Genomic DNA, 15588 nt, shown 5'->3' on the forward strand with positions numbered 1-15588 from the left:
GTGTGTGTGTGTGTGTGTGTGTGTGTGTGTGTGTGTGTGTGTGTGTGCGCTCACCTGTATGCGCATATTCACGCATTTATGCGTGTGCATTCACAAGTGTATGTGTCTGTCTGGTGTAAAATATGTGATTATGCATCTGTTTATACCCTGGGAGTTACTTTCACATTGGAAATTTTTGGCATTTTTCTACTAAGTAAGCCTTTTTTGCAATAATGCAGTAATTTCCTAAGACAATTTGCTACTGAAGAATTTTCTGCTATCAAAAAAGGCTTGACATAAGAGTCATGTAATTAAATGTTAAAACATCCTTCAGTTAGAAACAGATAGGACAATGACAATATTCCCTTGAAACTGAAATGGTTGAACTGTGGAACTTGTTATTGAGTTAACATAAGATTTTTCTCCCGTAAATTAACTCTGTGGTTAAACATGAGTTTAAAGGGGATGCTAATAAATGTTATAGAATAGTTTACAGTTTGGAATATGTAAATTGAACTTTAAAAACAACAAAAAACCCACTATTTAACTGTACAATCTGACTGCCTCATTCATGGTTCCATTCTGACCAGCTCAAACATATATCAGCAGTTTATTGTTCAAGTCAAAATCCCACATATGTGAGAGATATATGCAATAAATACAGAATACACATTTCTAGTAAGTGGATATATAAAATTTGTAGATGACTACCCCACTAAGGCAATTTAATATCCCGTGGTCTTCTTTAATATTTATACCACATTGTAAATACTCAGAAATTTTGTTTCAAATTTACACGTAATCTGTGATTTTCAAACTTTTTTTTAAATTAAGGAACATTAGTTCATATAATCAGACCTAAAACTAATCTTTAGCCAAATAATAATTTTTAAATTTCCCTTTTAATGTATGTTGCTGGTGGCTACTTTGGTTAGATTTTATGACACTCATTTGGTAAGAATATAATATTTCCAGACAAAACACTGGACAAATGACAGTATCAGAGAGTACAGTGCTGTGCACTTGCTTAGTGAATTCTAACATGAATTCCGAAGGCTTTTGTAGGAAACATGCCTATCCCTCCACATACAACTTAATGGGGAATTTTGTACCAATTTGTTGACCTACAAACATTAGAACAAAATACTTCTTTACAGCTTGTAGAGTGTAAATGAGTATGTTAACATGTATAGTATGGATGACATGCACACCAATTGGAACCTAAAGAGAATGTTTTTATGATCCCATTGGATTCCCATTTCCCATTATCTGCTTTTAAGAATCCTTTCAATAAATTGTCATTGAGACTTTTCTTTTTGTGCATTCCATCCAGTTACTTTGGCTTTAGGAGTTGGGAAGAACAGTTAGAAACTCCCCCATAACATTATTTTAGCAGTATGAAGTAGTTTTATCTTTCCCCTTATCCAAAGTGGTTTCAGTAATAGAATAAGAACTTCATTATAATGTGAGATCAGCTACCCATGCTGAAAGTCTCTAAATAATATCAATATAGCAAAGTTATAGTTACATTATGTACTGTAGTATGTTCACATCTTTTATCACATTTTCCTTGCAACAGCCCTCTGACTGATTCTCATTTTAAAAACAGGAACTTCAACGGTAAGTAATTTAATTGGTATTAGTACTTCTCCACCAACACACATCACCACTTTTCTGTTACTTGGTAGATGGTCTCTGAGAATTTCTGTGATTTGAAAAAATCATCTCCCTGAAGCCAGCTTAGTTTTATAAGGAGCCTTGAGGAGAGATAGGCTTGGTCCTTAGACAACAGCACATCCCTGGGCCCTGAAAACCTTTCTAGTTTGATTAGTACCTACAAGCCTATCTACGCCATCATGAGATACTAGGACCTTTAGTAAGATAGGTACAGTGAGGCATGAATGTTTTAGTAATGTAATCTGTGGTCAGAAGTAGAACAGTTCCTGGTACATCACATGCACTCAGTAAATTATTGTTGATTGACTGGTTAACCTAGTTCTTATGCCATTTCCAAAAGACCCTTAAGCTCTAATTTTCACAAAATCTGATTTTAGCTTTACAAATTTAAATGAAATTGTTTGATTCTATAAGAAGTCCTTTTACTAAATGAAATATAATCGTCTCAAAAATTAGGGTGTTTAACTTTGGAATTACTCAGAAGGCAAAGGTTGTTTGGGGTAATAATAGGATCAGAGATTTAGAGCTGAAAGAGACCTTAATGGTCATCAAATCCAATTTCCTCATCTTATTGAGGAAAAACTAAGTGACTTGTCCAGGATCCCAAAACTAGGATTCATCTTGAGGCAGGATGCAAACCCAGGTCTTTCAGACTCAAGTCTAACACTCTTACCTACTAGAACATGCTGCGTTTAAGTGCACTGCATGTCAACTTTCAGAAATACCGCATAGGATAATTAAGTTTATCACTAAGAAAAGGAGATAGTATATTGAGTTTTAAAATGAATTATAACTTAACTGTATTAAACATTTTCACAGTACTTAGGAGCAAAAGTTACTTAATTCTAAATCTAGCAAAGTACTTTTAAAACAACTCTTTCAAATGTTCTGAATCTTATGTATATGAAAGTGCTAGACTTTCAAGCTATTTTTATACCATTGGATTCTTCCTAGCTATTGCAACATGTATTAAGAAGTATGTGTGCACAATGTGAGTCCTTAAAATGAGTTTTATCAATAACATACACCAAAAAAATTATCATCAGTTTTAGAAGCATTGTGCTTTTGCCTTTGTTGATACAATCAGCAAAGAAATGAAGAACCAAGTTTCTCTGTCATTGTAAAGATGATTTGATCATGTGTGAGACGTTTTGATACTGTCTAGATAGCTAGCGTCTCCAGACAGGTCACATGACTTGGTGGTGTGACATTACTCAATCTTAGAAACTTTTTATCTTAACTCTGTTAGATCAAGGTTCTTTTCCTTCCATGCAATTTAATAAAAGGTCCACAGAATTCACAATTGCAAGCCTATCTGGATTCATTTCCTTGTAATGCTTTACAGTTATTTAAATACTTAAACATTTATTGAATGTCCATGCAAGGCAATGGGCTGTGTGCAGTAGGGAAAACAAAAATGCTAATTTGAATATGCAACAGAAACAAAAGAGAGAAAATAGCGAGCAGCATACAAGAGAAAGAAGAGAGTAAGAGGAGTAGTGATAAACAAATTCAAGCCATACATTGGAGGACCCAACTTAGTTTCTTCTAGCCCATTGGCAAATGCTTACTTTTATGAATTGGAAAAGCTCTGAACTGATTTGTGGAAGCAACTTAATATCCCAGAGTTTATGATAATTGTAAAGAAATTGGACTAGGTTGAGAAACTTCAGCTTCTATAAACAAAGTTTAAAGCAAACAAAGATAGGAGAGGAAATTTCCTGGAGTAGGAACTGTACACCATCAGCATCTCCCATCTCTGAAAGTCATTTTCAGGTTACATTGGCCAGACATACCATTTGTGAGATTTCTACATAACTGAATCCCCTATTTCATTTTTCTACTCTTAAAACTAATTATGTTTCCATATTTGAGCCAGGTTAGATACTACTGATGACAGTATATATAATCTCCCTCTTCCTCCTAGCCCCCACTATGGTGGCTGCCCATTCAGAAAATGTCAGAATTAGAAGGTACCTCAGAAACTATGAAATCCAGCCAACTTGAATCTGACCAAGAATCTCCTCTAAGGAGAATAGGGTGGGTGGAGCAGTGGATAAAGTGTTGGAGTTGGAATCAGGAAGACCAAAGTTGAAATCCTGCCTCAGAAGGTTAACTAAATGTGTGATCTTGGGCTAGTCACTTCATATCTCTGCATCAGTTTCCTCACCTGTAAAATGGGGGTAATGATAGCACCTACTTAACAAGGTTGTGAGGGTAAAATGAATTAATATGTGAAGTGATTTGCAAACAAACTACAACCTAAAGCTCACATTGTATGGGGCTTGGGCTTTACAAAGCACTTTATATGCATATCTTATATCCAACAACAATCACTAGACAGAAAGGACTCATAGAAAAAATGGCACCCTTTTTTGTGGTCAAAAAAACTGGAAATTAGTGACTAAACAAATTATAAGAATGGAATGGATATTCTGTCAAGAAACGATGAATATGACCAATTCAAAGAAACCTGGGAAGACCTCTGTGAACTGATGCAGAGGGAAAAGAGCAGAACCAGAGGAACAATCTGGAATGGCTACCGTGATGTAAAGGAACCTAGCCTTTGAAAGACTCAAGAGCTTACTTATAACTAATCAATAACCAGTCATGCCTTCAGAAGACTGATGAAGCATGCTGTTCATCCTTTAGATGGGGACAGATTTGAGGTGCAGAATGAGACAGTCATTTTCAGACAGGCTAACCCTATGAATTAGTCTTGCTTGTCTTCTGGCGTAAGTGGGAGAGGCATGTTGGGACAGGAAAATTCATGAGTAGTGGTGATGGGAAAAAAAACATAGAAGCAAACAGAAGAGAAACAGAAAAGCAGAGCACATTTCTTACTATCGTGGTAAATTTGATGAATGGAAATTGGACCTGTGACTCAGGTGAGAAAAATGCAGGTTGAAACTACTGCACCTTTAAAACTTAAGAGTTGCTTAGAGAGGGCATTGAGAGGTAAAGTTACTTGCCGAGAATCACAGGCAATATGTCATAGGTGGGACCTGAAGTCAGATATTCTTGGCTTTGAGGTTTTAATATTCACTTAGATGAAAAACCTTATATAACAGAAATTCAGCATTTTGTGTATCACACACTTTTTCTCTGTACATTGAAATATTCATGTTAGGAATAAAAAAATTTAAAGAAAAAGACTTCCCATGCTTTGAAAGCTCCCTCAGATGTCACTGCTGCATGGAAGCTTTCCTAGGACCTCTTTGTAGCTGTTACTGTCTCTCAAACTTTTATTTCTCTTCTATTGCACCAAATGACTGACATTTCTAGAACATTTTTATTATTTACAAATCACTTGACATTCTATAAAGTCATGTGTTAGAAGTCACTCTAGATTCTCAAGAGCCTGCATTTTTTTTTTTTTAGTACGTGTTATGAGTTGTGTGTCTGAGATCCCATTTGAACTCAGGTCCTCCTGACTTAAGGGCCAGTGCTCTATCCACTGTACCACCTAGCTGCCCCAAGAACCTACATTCTTAAAAGCTATGCTAGCAGATCACAAACTGGAAAATTTTATGGTATTGGTATGCTTACAGACTATATCTGGAGGGAAATCAGCATAATTAAGGAAAAGTTCATCAGGCTGCAAAATGATATTCTTGTTATAATTATAAAGATCATCTATGAAACCCTAGAGATGATCTAGTGCTGGAAAGTTGGCAAAATTCTTTGCGTGTATTATCTTATTTGAACTTCATGACAAACCTAGTAAACCCATTAATTGAATCTTGTGAGATTTTACAAGTATGATTATCTCCATCCTCTAATGAAGAAGTAGGCACAGAGAAAAATTAAGCGATTTCCCACTGTTACCATTAGCTAGTAGATGTCAGGTGTGATTAGAACCCAGGAGCTTTTTTCCCCTATTACCTTTTCTATGCCTTGAACCACCATACGTAATCACTGCTCTGATTTAGGCCCTCATTTCACATATGATCTACTGCAGTAGCTCTCTACTTAGTCTCCCTGCCTCTAGTTTCTCATTCCTCCTCCCTCTAGTCCAGCTTCCACATAGCTGCCAAATTTGATACTTTTTAATTTTTATTTTTACCTGAACTTTAACACCAAAAATAGCCTTTCCATACAATTAATAAAAGATTTTTTAACTGCAAATCTCTATTTTGTACCACTTTTTTAAAAAAAGTATATAAGTTCTACATGTTACTTTCACAACTGTCATGCTTATCTGCTTCCTTTTGAACTTTAAAAAAAAATGTTTCAAAAGCTCTTTTTGACATCACAATAACTTTCCCCATTCCAGTTAACTCACATTACTTACCCCACCCTTCCCTATTAACCTAGAAAAAGAAAGAAAGAAAGAAAACACTTGTAACAAGTAGTTAAGCAAAACATCCACACAGTGGCCAAAAGTGGCTCTTTCTATACCTTATATTTATCACTTCTCTGTCAGGAGGTGAATGATATCATCATAAGGCCTCAGGAGACATGGTTGGTTACTTCATTGAAAGAATTCTTAAGTTTTTCAAAGTTGGTTTTTCCTTAAAATATTGCTTTCCTTATCTAAGTAGTTCTGGTTCTACCTCATACTACCCAGATAACAATACTACTCTGAAATTATCTCTTGCCATTTGCTCTGGTGCAATAATATTCCATTACATTCCTTTATTAGAATTTGTTCAGCTATTCCCTAGTTGTCTAAGAGGCAATCTAAGATATCCCCTTGGATTCTGGTTCTTTACTTATCTCCCTATTTAAATTCCCCCGCTTCAATATCATGAAGTTTGTTTCACTTGTAGCTTTTTTTCTCCTACAAGTTATCTTAATGCCCTACATTTCCTTTTTTCCCCCTATTGAATTTATGTATATATGTACCAAACTAGGTGTTCCTGTATATTCAAACGTACTTTTGTCTGTTTTAGGTAAGACTAAGGTTCATCTGATGCTTTTTTCCCCCATTCCTCTGTTCCTGTTTGTATACACAACTCTGCAAAACTTAAATGCTACATGAATGCTATTATTATAATTTTCTCATGTGCCTCAATTATGAGAAATAGTGTTTAACTCCCGAAATACCACTTAAAGACATTTGTTTTCTTCTCCCTTTTTAGAATGGGAGCCCTACCTCATCCAGCTCCTTCCAATTGTTCCAATATATTTACCTTTCTAAGTTTCTCTGGACTCTTGGGTTTGTATTTTGGAGTTCCTACTCAGCTCTGGACTTTTCATAGGAAATACTTGATTAAATGTTTCGTTAAAGGTCCATGGTCCCTGGACCATTCTTCTCCGCATGGAATTATACTCAGTCTTGGATAAGTTATTTTTATTTTTAAGTCTGTATCTTTTGCCTTTTGGAATATTGTATTCTGTGAAAAGACTGCCAGATCTTAAGTGACCCTGACTATAGTTAGTACTTGGACTGCTTACTTCTGGATCCTTGATTTTTTTTTTTTTTTTTACTTGAGAGCTCTGGATTTTTGCTATGACATTCTTCAAACTTGAGGGGTTTCAGGAGGTGATGAATGGATTCTTTCCTTTTAAAATTTTTATAAAATAATATTTTTTCCCAATTACATGTGAAGATAATTTTTAAAATTCAGTTTTTAAAATTTTTAGTTCAAATTTTCACCTCTCTCCTCCCCACTCCATAAGACAGTATGTGATTTGATATGAGTTATATATGTTCATTTACGTAAAACATTTCCATATTAGTCATGTTGTAAGAGAAACAGACCAAAAGAAAAAAAAAAAACATGAAAAAAATCAAAGTGAAAAATGGTATGCTTAAATCTGTATTCAGACTCCATCAGATCTTTCTCTGGATATGGATAGCAGTTTTCATCATGATTTCTTTGCTATTGTCTTGATGATTGTGTTGCTGAGAATAGCTGAGTCATTCACAGTTGATCATCATAAAATATTGCTGTTACTGTGTACAATGTTCTCTTGGTTCTGCTCACTTCACTTTGCACCAGTTTGTGCAAGTCTTTCCAGGTTTTTTGGAAAGCATCCTTTGTCATTTTTTATAGCGTGGTAGTTTTCCATAGTAGTATTCCATAGTACCATATTTCACCAAATAATCATCACAGATTTTATGCCAAATTTTTTTTTTTTGCAAAAGGTGGGGTGCAACCATTATGTGAAGCTTAAATTTTTTTTAGTTGTGCTGATATTAGTTAAAATTCACTTATTTTTAAATTATCTTTGGTGCGAGATTAGGATGCATGGAATACCTGTGAATATACATTAAAATTGGGAAGATGCCAAGCTTACCATATCATATGACTTACTCTTGGCAGCTTTGCCTGCCTGCCTGCTCCCCTTATGCCTATGGCTTTCATTGGATTGAATGACAATACCATTAGTACTGTAGGGCTCTAAACAAAGCATGCAAGTGGGCTTTCAGAAATATACTGACAATGCTCGTGCACTGAGAATTCTAGGCTGGCAATGCAATGCGTATCCATATGCCACTGGTGAATACATTGCTGCTGTGTTTGCCTTTTAAGCTATGTGATGAACAGAATTATACCATGGCATGATTATGCAATCCAATTTTTGGACTGAAAGAAGAAAAAACAAAACAGGGTGTGATGATTATGCGGTGAAATACAGTAGTATAACCACAACTTGTTTAGCTGTTCCCCAATGGATGGACATTCCCTCAATTTCCAATTCTTAGCAACTAAAAGAGCTACTATAAATATTTTTGTACAAATAGGTTCCCCCTCCCCCGCCTTTTTTTTTATCTCTTTGGGTCAAAGGGTATGCACAGTTTGCCCTTTGGGCATAGTTTAAGTAGATTCTTTCTGTCATTATGCCCTGTACTAATATCTGGATAATTTTCATTTGTGACTTCTTGAAATATAGTGCTCAGGCTATTTTTTGGTCATGGTTTTTAGAGTCCAGCAATTCCTAAATTATATCTCCTTGATCTGTTTTCTAGGTATATATGTGTGTGTGTGTGTATATATATATATATATATATATATATACACACACACATATACACATATATGTTTATGTATATTATCAGATATACATTTTCTTCTATTTTTAAAATTTTTTATTTTATTCAAATATTTCTTGTCCCATAAAGTCATTGATTTTTCAGTTTCACCTATTCTAGTTTTGAAGAAGTATTTCATTTAGGTAAGGTTTATCACTTTCTCTTCTAGGCTACTTATTATAATTTTTTCCTCCAGAGTTTTAAATTTTCTTTTACTCCTCTTGTTTCATTTCTAGGTATTTATGAAGTCCTTGTAGAAAGTCCTTTTTTTTCCTTTGAGTGTTTGCAGTTTTCACAGTTACTTTCTTCTTTTAGGTGATTTCCAGATTTACAGTAGGGTTATTAGTTTTGTTTTTTTTTTTACATTGATTAATATTTTCCTTGATTATTTCATCTTTCCAGCTTTCCTTCTAAATTGGGGCTTTGTGCCAAGACCATGCTGTGCTCCGTCCTGCCTTTTTGGTTGGGGTAGTTGATGCTTCTTGTTCTAGCCTTGAATCCTTTGAGTTCCTTCACTGACCTTCAGGGGTTCTAATCTTTGAAGTTCAGAATTCTGTATCTTCAGGGCTCTTGATGGTATCTCAGGACAGTGTTAGGGATATCAGAGCTTCTAGGCTCTAGTTTCCATGTCTGAACATTGTGGTACCACAAGTCATTGGTTACTGCCTACTGCCACTTCCTTGGACATTCAAGAAACCCAACCTGGGGCTATTTGACCACCTTAGGCTTTCTTAGGGGATCCTTCAACTCTTGCTGTCTCCAGATTCAGAGCCTTGAAAATTACTCAGTTGCTTGACCTGTCTTTGATTGGGCTGGAAAGTAGCTTGCATTGGCAGCACCACTTTGCTATTGTTCTCAGGCTTCTGCATGACCTCTTGTGCAGTCCTAGGGTGGGAGAAGACATGGTTTTTTGTTGGATTTCTTGATCACTGGAGGCAACTGATGGCATAATTTATTGAGCACTGGGCTGGAGTCAGGACTGAGTTCCAGTGTGGCCTCAGACACATATTAACTGTATGACCCCAGGCTAGTTACTGGTGCCTCAGTTTCTTCAACTGTAAAATGAGGATAAGGATAATATCTACCTTGCAGGGTTCTGAGGATCAAATGAAATAATATTTGTAAAAAGTGCTTAGCACAGTGCCTGGCACATGGTAAGCTCTATATAAATGCTAATTCCCTTCTGTTCTCCATTATTTGATCTGGTGTAAACTTCAGGGTTTTGTTGGAGTAGATATGTGGAAGCTAAGCAGTTTGCCTCCAACCAAGACAGCTGTGTTGGCTGGAAGTCCAGATGGATATGGCTAAAGCACAGCTCTGACCTTATCATTTTCCTTCTCTTTTTTGGGGGGGGGGCAGTGGGGTTAAGTGACTTGCACAGGGTCGCACAGCTAGTAAGTGTTATGTGTCTGAGGCCGGATTTGAAGTCAGGTCCTCCTGAATCCAGGGCCAGTGCTCTATCCACTGTGGTCATTTTCCTTCTCAAGAAGCTTCAGTGGCTCTGTTATCTGCATTTAAAGCCCTTGGCAATCCCACTCCAAACTATCTTTAAAGATGGATTTCATATTTTTCTTCACTCTGTATTCTAGCCAAACTATCTCACTTGGTACTTGGTGCTCTGGAACATGACATTCTACCTCTTGCTTCCCTGCTTTTGTATATGTCCTACTTAGAATGCAGTTCTCACCTCAGCGCCTTGGGATCCCTGACTTTTATCAAGGCCCACCAAGGACCACCTCCTTCAAGAGGCCTTTCCTTATCTCCCCTTCTCTTCCAGTTGCTTAGTAATCTCTCCCTCAAATTAATTTACTTTGTGTATGTTTTGTATCTATATTTGAGTTATTTCACCTCCCTTGAATGATTAGGTATGGTTTTCCTTTTTGTCTTTTTATCCCCATCTCTAGCATATTGCCTTGGATGTGGTGGGCTTAATAAATGTTTATCAAATCAATGGATGTCACACCAAGCTGATTCACTTAGCTCTTTTGAGTTTGTATTTATAGCTATGACCTTCATTATCTCCCTTACTCAATTGTAAGCTTCTTCAAGGTAGAGATTATTTCTTATGGATTGTTTCTTTAGGCCTAGCACAATACCTTTAGGTATTGAATGTAGGTTCTTATGTGATTAAAAAAAAATGATCAACATGGTCATTGATTAGGTACTCCTGCTTATCATGCAGTCAATATGCAGAGATATTATCTGCAGATTTTATGCTCAGAGCATAGGCTCATCTGCATGAAAAGTCAGAGAGCCTTGAGCATCAGCTTCAGCAACCATTTATAGAAAGTGACTAAGTAGCAAAGAAAAGTGGAATTTTACTGAGGGCACGAGGGGAAGATAAGAGCATGTATGTCAGAGCAAGTAACACAGCATGGGGAAGATATAGGCATCTATAACTGACAAGCTTCCAGAAAGAAAATCTGGAAGATCAAAATAGAGACTGGAATAGTGTAATCTTACTATAGTGATGGTGAGGAGTCTGAGCCAGAGTTTCCTATCACAGCCTTTCTTTTATCACAGTGGCAGCAAGAGGTCTGAGCTATAAATTCTCTTGCCACATCATGACTCTAAGCTCCAACAAAAAAATATTTTGGGTGGAATAAAGAATCAATATTTTTATCTTTTACTCAGAAGCCAGTGATTTTTCTTACTATTTATCTAAGGAATGATATTCTTTTTTGGAGGGCAGGGAGAGGAGAATATTTTCGATTATTTTTTAACGTAAATGTGTTTACATTTTGAGTTCCAAATTCACCCCCTACCCTTCCCGTTGTAAAGGCAAGCAATATTATATCAATTATACATGTGAAGACATGCAAAACATTTCCATATTAGCTATGTTGTAAAAATTAAAAGGGCAAGAAAAATATAGTGAAAAAAGTATGCTTCAGTCTGCACTCAGAGTTCATCAGTTCTGTCTCTAGATATGAATCACACATTTCCTCATGAGTCCTTTGGAATTATCTTGGATCATTGTGTTAATTAAAGTAGCTAAGTCTTTCATAATCGGTCAGTGTTACAATACTGCTGTTATTGTGTATAATTTTTGGTTCTGTTTACCTCATTTTTCATCAGTTCATCTATGCCTTTAAGAAATACTAAAAATTTTTTGACAGCATTATATTAGGTAAGTACACTGTTGATCTGTATTCTGAACAACATGAAATACTGGGACCTAGTGGATGTTTTATAGTCTACATCAGCCTTTCTTCATCTGGGGTCTAATGACTCCTTTGTGTCAGTGTAGATACATATCAAGGCATGTGTGAACCTAGATAGGAAAACTACATTGAGCACATCTAAACTGGCTCCAACTTTGACTCTCTGGATTTTTCCTCCTCTTGTCTTTTCCAAAACCTTCATTTGATGAAATAAATACCCAGTCCAGCCATATTCGCTTCTAACTTAGTTCTCCTGACTCCTGATTCTCTGAACTTTTTATGCCTTGCTTCCTCTTGGGCACCTTCCACCTATGGGTAGACACTTTCTTTCTGCTTGTATTTGAATTCCTAGTGTTTAACACAATGCCTGGCACATAGTAAGCGCTTAATAAATGCTTTATCTATAACTGTATTTGAACATAATTGGTTTCCTTCATAATCGTGTATTTTTATATTATGCTTCATTAGACTGCCAAAAGGGGTCCATGACACAAAATAGGTTAAGAATTCATGGTCTAAATCAACAGTTCTCAACCTTTTTGGTCTCAGCACCCTTTTACTCTCTTAAAAATTAGTGAGTACACCAAAGATTTTTTCATTTATGTAGGTTATATCCATCAATATTCACCATATTACAAATTTAAACTGACTAGATTTAAAATGTTCATTTAAAAATGATAAACCCATTATATATTAACATTTTTATGAAAAAGAACCTACCCCCTAAATTAGGTGGCATTGTTTTGCATATTTTTGCAAATCTCTTCCATATTTGGCTTTAATAGAAGACAGCTGTTATTCTCATATCTGCTTGTGCATTCAACCTGTTGCAACATATTTTGATTGAAGCATGTCAAGAAAATCCAGCCTCATCACACAGATATGTAATTGGAAAAGGAAGGAGTATTTTAACAGGCAAATAACTTAGTATTTTTATGAAAGTAGTTTTGAGCTTGCAGACCTCTAAAAAGGTCTTGGTGTCCGTCCATCCACCTGCCCCCCAATGAGGGGGAAATCATGCTTTGAAAACTGCTAGTCTAAATTATGAAACCTTTCCAGAAGGTTTTAGACTAAAACTTTTTTTTTTTTTAAAGATGGCTTGTCCCAAAATAATTCAAATTTTGAAGTGACTGTCCTTTACTGGTTGGGCTGGTCTAGGTTTTAAACTAATATATTGAATGATGCAAATTCAGTTGGTTTTATATGTTCTGATATAAGAAAAAAGGGGAATGAAGAGTATCCTGGGCTGCCGCTTTAAAAGAGAGGTTCTGGAAGGAACCCGTCAATCAAGGGGAGAAGCCGCTTCTGAAGTGTGAAGTTTAGGACGAGCGGGAGCTTCTGGAGTGGAGAGGTTTCGGATCGATAGGGGGAGGAGAGTCAGGCGTGCAACTGGGGGAGGAACTCAAGACGAACCACAGTTTTGTTACCTGTCAAATTATGGGGTTGGACAAGTTTCCTTTAAAATCAGAGGATGCGCATAATAACCTGTGTCGAATGGCTTGCCGCCTCAATGAGGGAGGAGAGAATTTGGAACTCAAAATTTGAGAAAAGAATGTTAAAATGGTTTTTACGTGTCATTAGAAAAAAATAAAATAGTAGGTGGGAAAAAAAAATCATACGATGGCCTTTGGAGAGGGAACATTTAATGCCTAAGATCTCCACACATGGGAGGGGAAAGGTCAGCGCCTCCCAATTCCAGTGTCCCAGCGGAGGAGAGAGGCGCGGAGAAGTTTGGAGGACCCGGGTTTGGGTGAGGCACAGACCGGGGGGAGGAGCCGAAGGGAGACCTTGACGTCTGCGGGAGGCGGGCCCTCCCCCTTCCCCCCCCCCCCCCCGCTGTGGGGTGGGCCCTTCCGACTCCAGGCTGCGCAATGCGGAAGAGATGGCTCCTCCGGAGCGGAAGGGACGCTTCTGGCGGCGGCGCCAGTGCCAGGGACACGGGCAGTCCGGGCGCCGGGGCTGCAGGAGCTGCAGGAACCGGCGGAAGGCGCCAGGGCGAGCCCACGGCAGGCGGGCTGGCTGGGGCGCAGCCGGAGCCTCAAGCCGCCTGAGGAGAGGCCTGACAGCGCCCGAGGTGCCTCAGGTAGGGGCCCGGGTGGGGCGGCGGCGGCTTCTCCGCGGGCAGCGGGGAGGAACGGAGCCGGCTGCGGGCGAGCGCCGGGAGAGAGGGAGGTCGTGACAGCCGCTGTGCGGGCGGCCGGGCGGGCAGCAAGCGGGCGCGCCTCCGGGGTCCCCTCCCCTCGCTCAAAATGGAGGGGCTCGCCTGCCCTGCCTGCCCTTCGGGGAGCGAGAGTCCTCCAGTGACAGCCCCCTGGGGTGGGGGTCCGCACGGCTTCCCTTACTTGCTTCACCCGGTGTATGTGTGTTTGTGTGTGTCTGTGTGTGCGTGTGTCTGTGTGTATGTGTGAATGTGAGTGTGTGTGCGGGGGCCGGGGTGGGGGGCGGGCAGCCCTTCTCCCCGCGTCGGACCTTGGCAGCTGCTTCCTCTGGAATCTCTGGGGTCGAGGGTCCTTGAAAGGGAGGCAGTGACCTCTGCTCCCCAGACCGTGCTTCAGCTCCCCCGAGGTTTTGTTGGGTAATCATCTCCGTCCCTCTCTCCCCCTCTGGAGATTCGCTATTTTCCATTTTAACCTTCCGCGTCTCCTCTTTTTCTTTCTCTTCCTCCCACTGGGGCCAGTTGAAGTTTCTTTTAAAATATATATACACACACATATTTATAATGTGTTAAGCAAGAAGCTGATAAATCATTTCCTAATAAAGGAGCTCCGTAATTTTCCCTTCCTGTAAGCATCCCTTATTATGTGTCAAAACAGCACTGGGGATTCTAAGTGATCAAATTAAGCCCTGCCTTGTCATGGGAACTGAGAACCTATTCCTCCCCCCTCCCCTCTTTTTTTTTTTGGGTGTGAAAATGAAGTGGTGGCTTATTTTTTCGTTTCAGTGTCTCTCTTCTCTTCTCCCTTTCCCTTTCCTATCACCCCAAACAGACAGAAAGACAGACCCACGCAAAACCTGGCAGGAATTTCTTGGTGCTTTGCGGTCAGTACTGCAGAGGGGAGCATCAGCTTCATTTGCTGCTCTTGGGTTTCCCGGGGCTGCCTCTGAAGAAAGAATGGCGTTCAGCAAAGGATTTCGAATCTATCAGAAACTGGATCCTACACCATTCAGTCTCATAGTGGAAACTAGGCAAAAGGAAGAATGTCTCATGTTTGAGTCTGGTGCTGTAGCAGTGCTCTGTAAGTCTCTGCACCTATATTGTTAAACGCTATGACAGCTTGATTGATTTGGAACAATGTAAATTCAACCATTTTGTTTATAGACCATTAACAAAAGTCCTAAATTGTCTTCGATTTTAGTAAGTTATTTTAGTATTTTTTCATCCTAATGCCTTTCTAATGAATTTTCTTTTCTTCCATGCTGAAATATTTTTTTAAGTTGGATTTTTGTTGTATCTTCTAAGTAAAATTAATAATTTCTACTGTATCAAACCTTCTGAGTTGAGGTTGCTGCTATAATGAATTACATTAATTTTTTTCTCTGCTGTTGATGTTGAAATCTACTGGAAAGGTCTCTACAATTTTGAAAGTATCAGTCAATGCACAAGCAGAGTATCTTGCTAGAATCTTTCCTTTACATCTCAGGTGGCATAAACACTTCTGAAATTTAATGAGTTATATGCAGTTGCTGATCTTTGTGTTTTTTAAATAGCTAATGTTAACAAGTTAATAGGAAAGAATTTAATAGACTACTAGGACAGTGCCAATTACTGCAGTTATTGAGAGAGGG

General features: G+C 38.3%; 1 protein-coding gene across 1 annotated transcript; it reads left to right on the forward strand.

The window, feature by feature from the left end:
• Positions 1 to 13501: 13501 nt before the first annotated feature.
• Positions 13502 to 15101, forward strand: LOC114033393 (the record flags this gene model as incomplete). Its single annotated transcript, XM_027848911.1, has 2 exons — positions 13502 to 13885; positions 14790 to 15101. Coding segments are annotated over 2 exons (659 nt in total), but the record flags the coding sequence as incomplete, so codon positions are not given.
• Between the last annotated feature and the right edge of the window lie 487 nt (positions 15102 to 15588).

Source organism: Vombatus ursinus, unplaced genomic scaffold, assembly GCF_900497805.2.
Source record: "Vombatus ursinus unplaced genomic scaffold, bare-nosed wombat genome assembly UNPS02006884.1, whole genome shotgun sequence".
In the NCBI taxonomy this organism is placed as follows: domain Eukaryota; kingdom Metazoa; phylum Chordata; class Mammalia; order Diprotodontia; family Vombatidae; genus Vombatus; species Vombatus ursinus.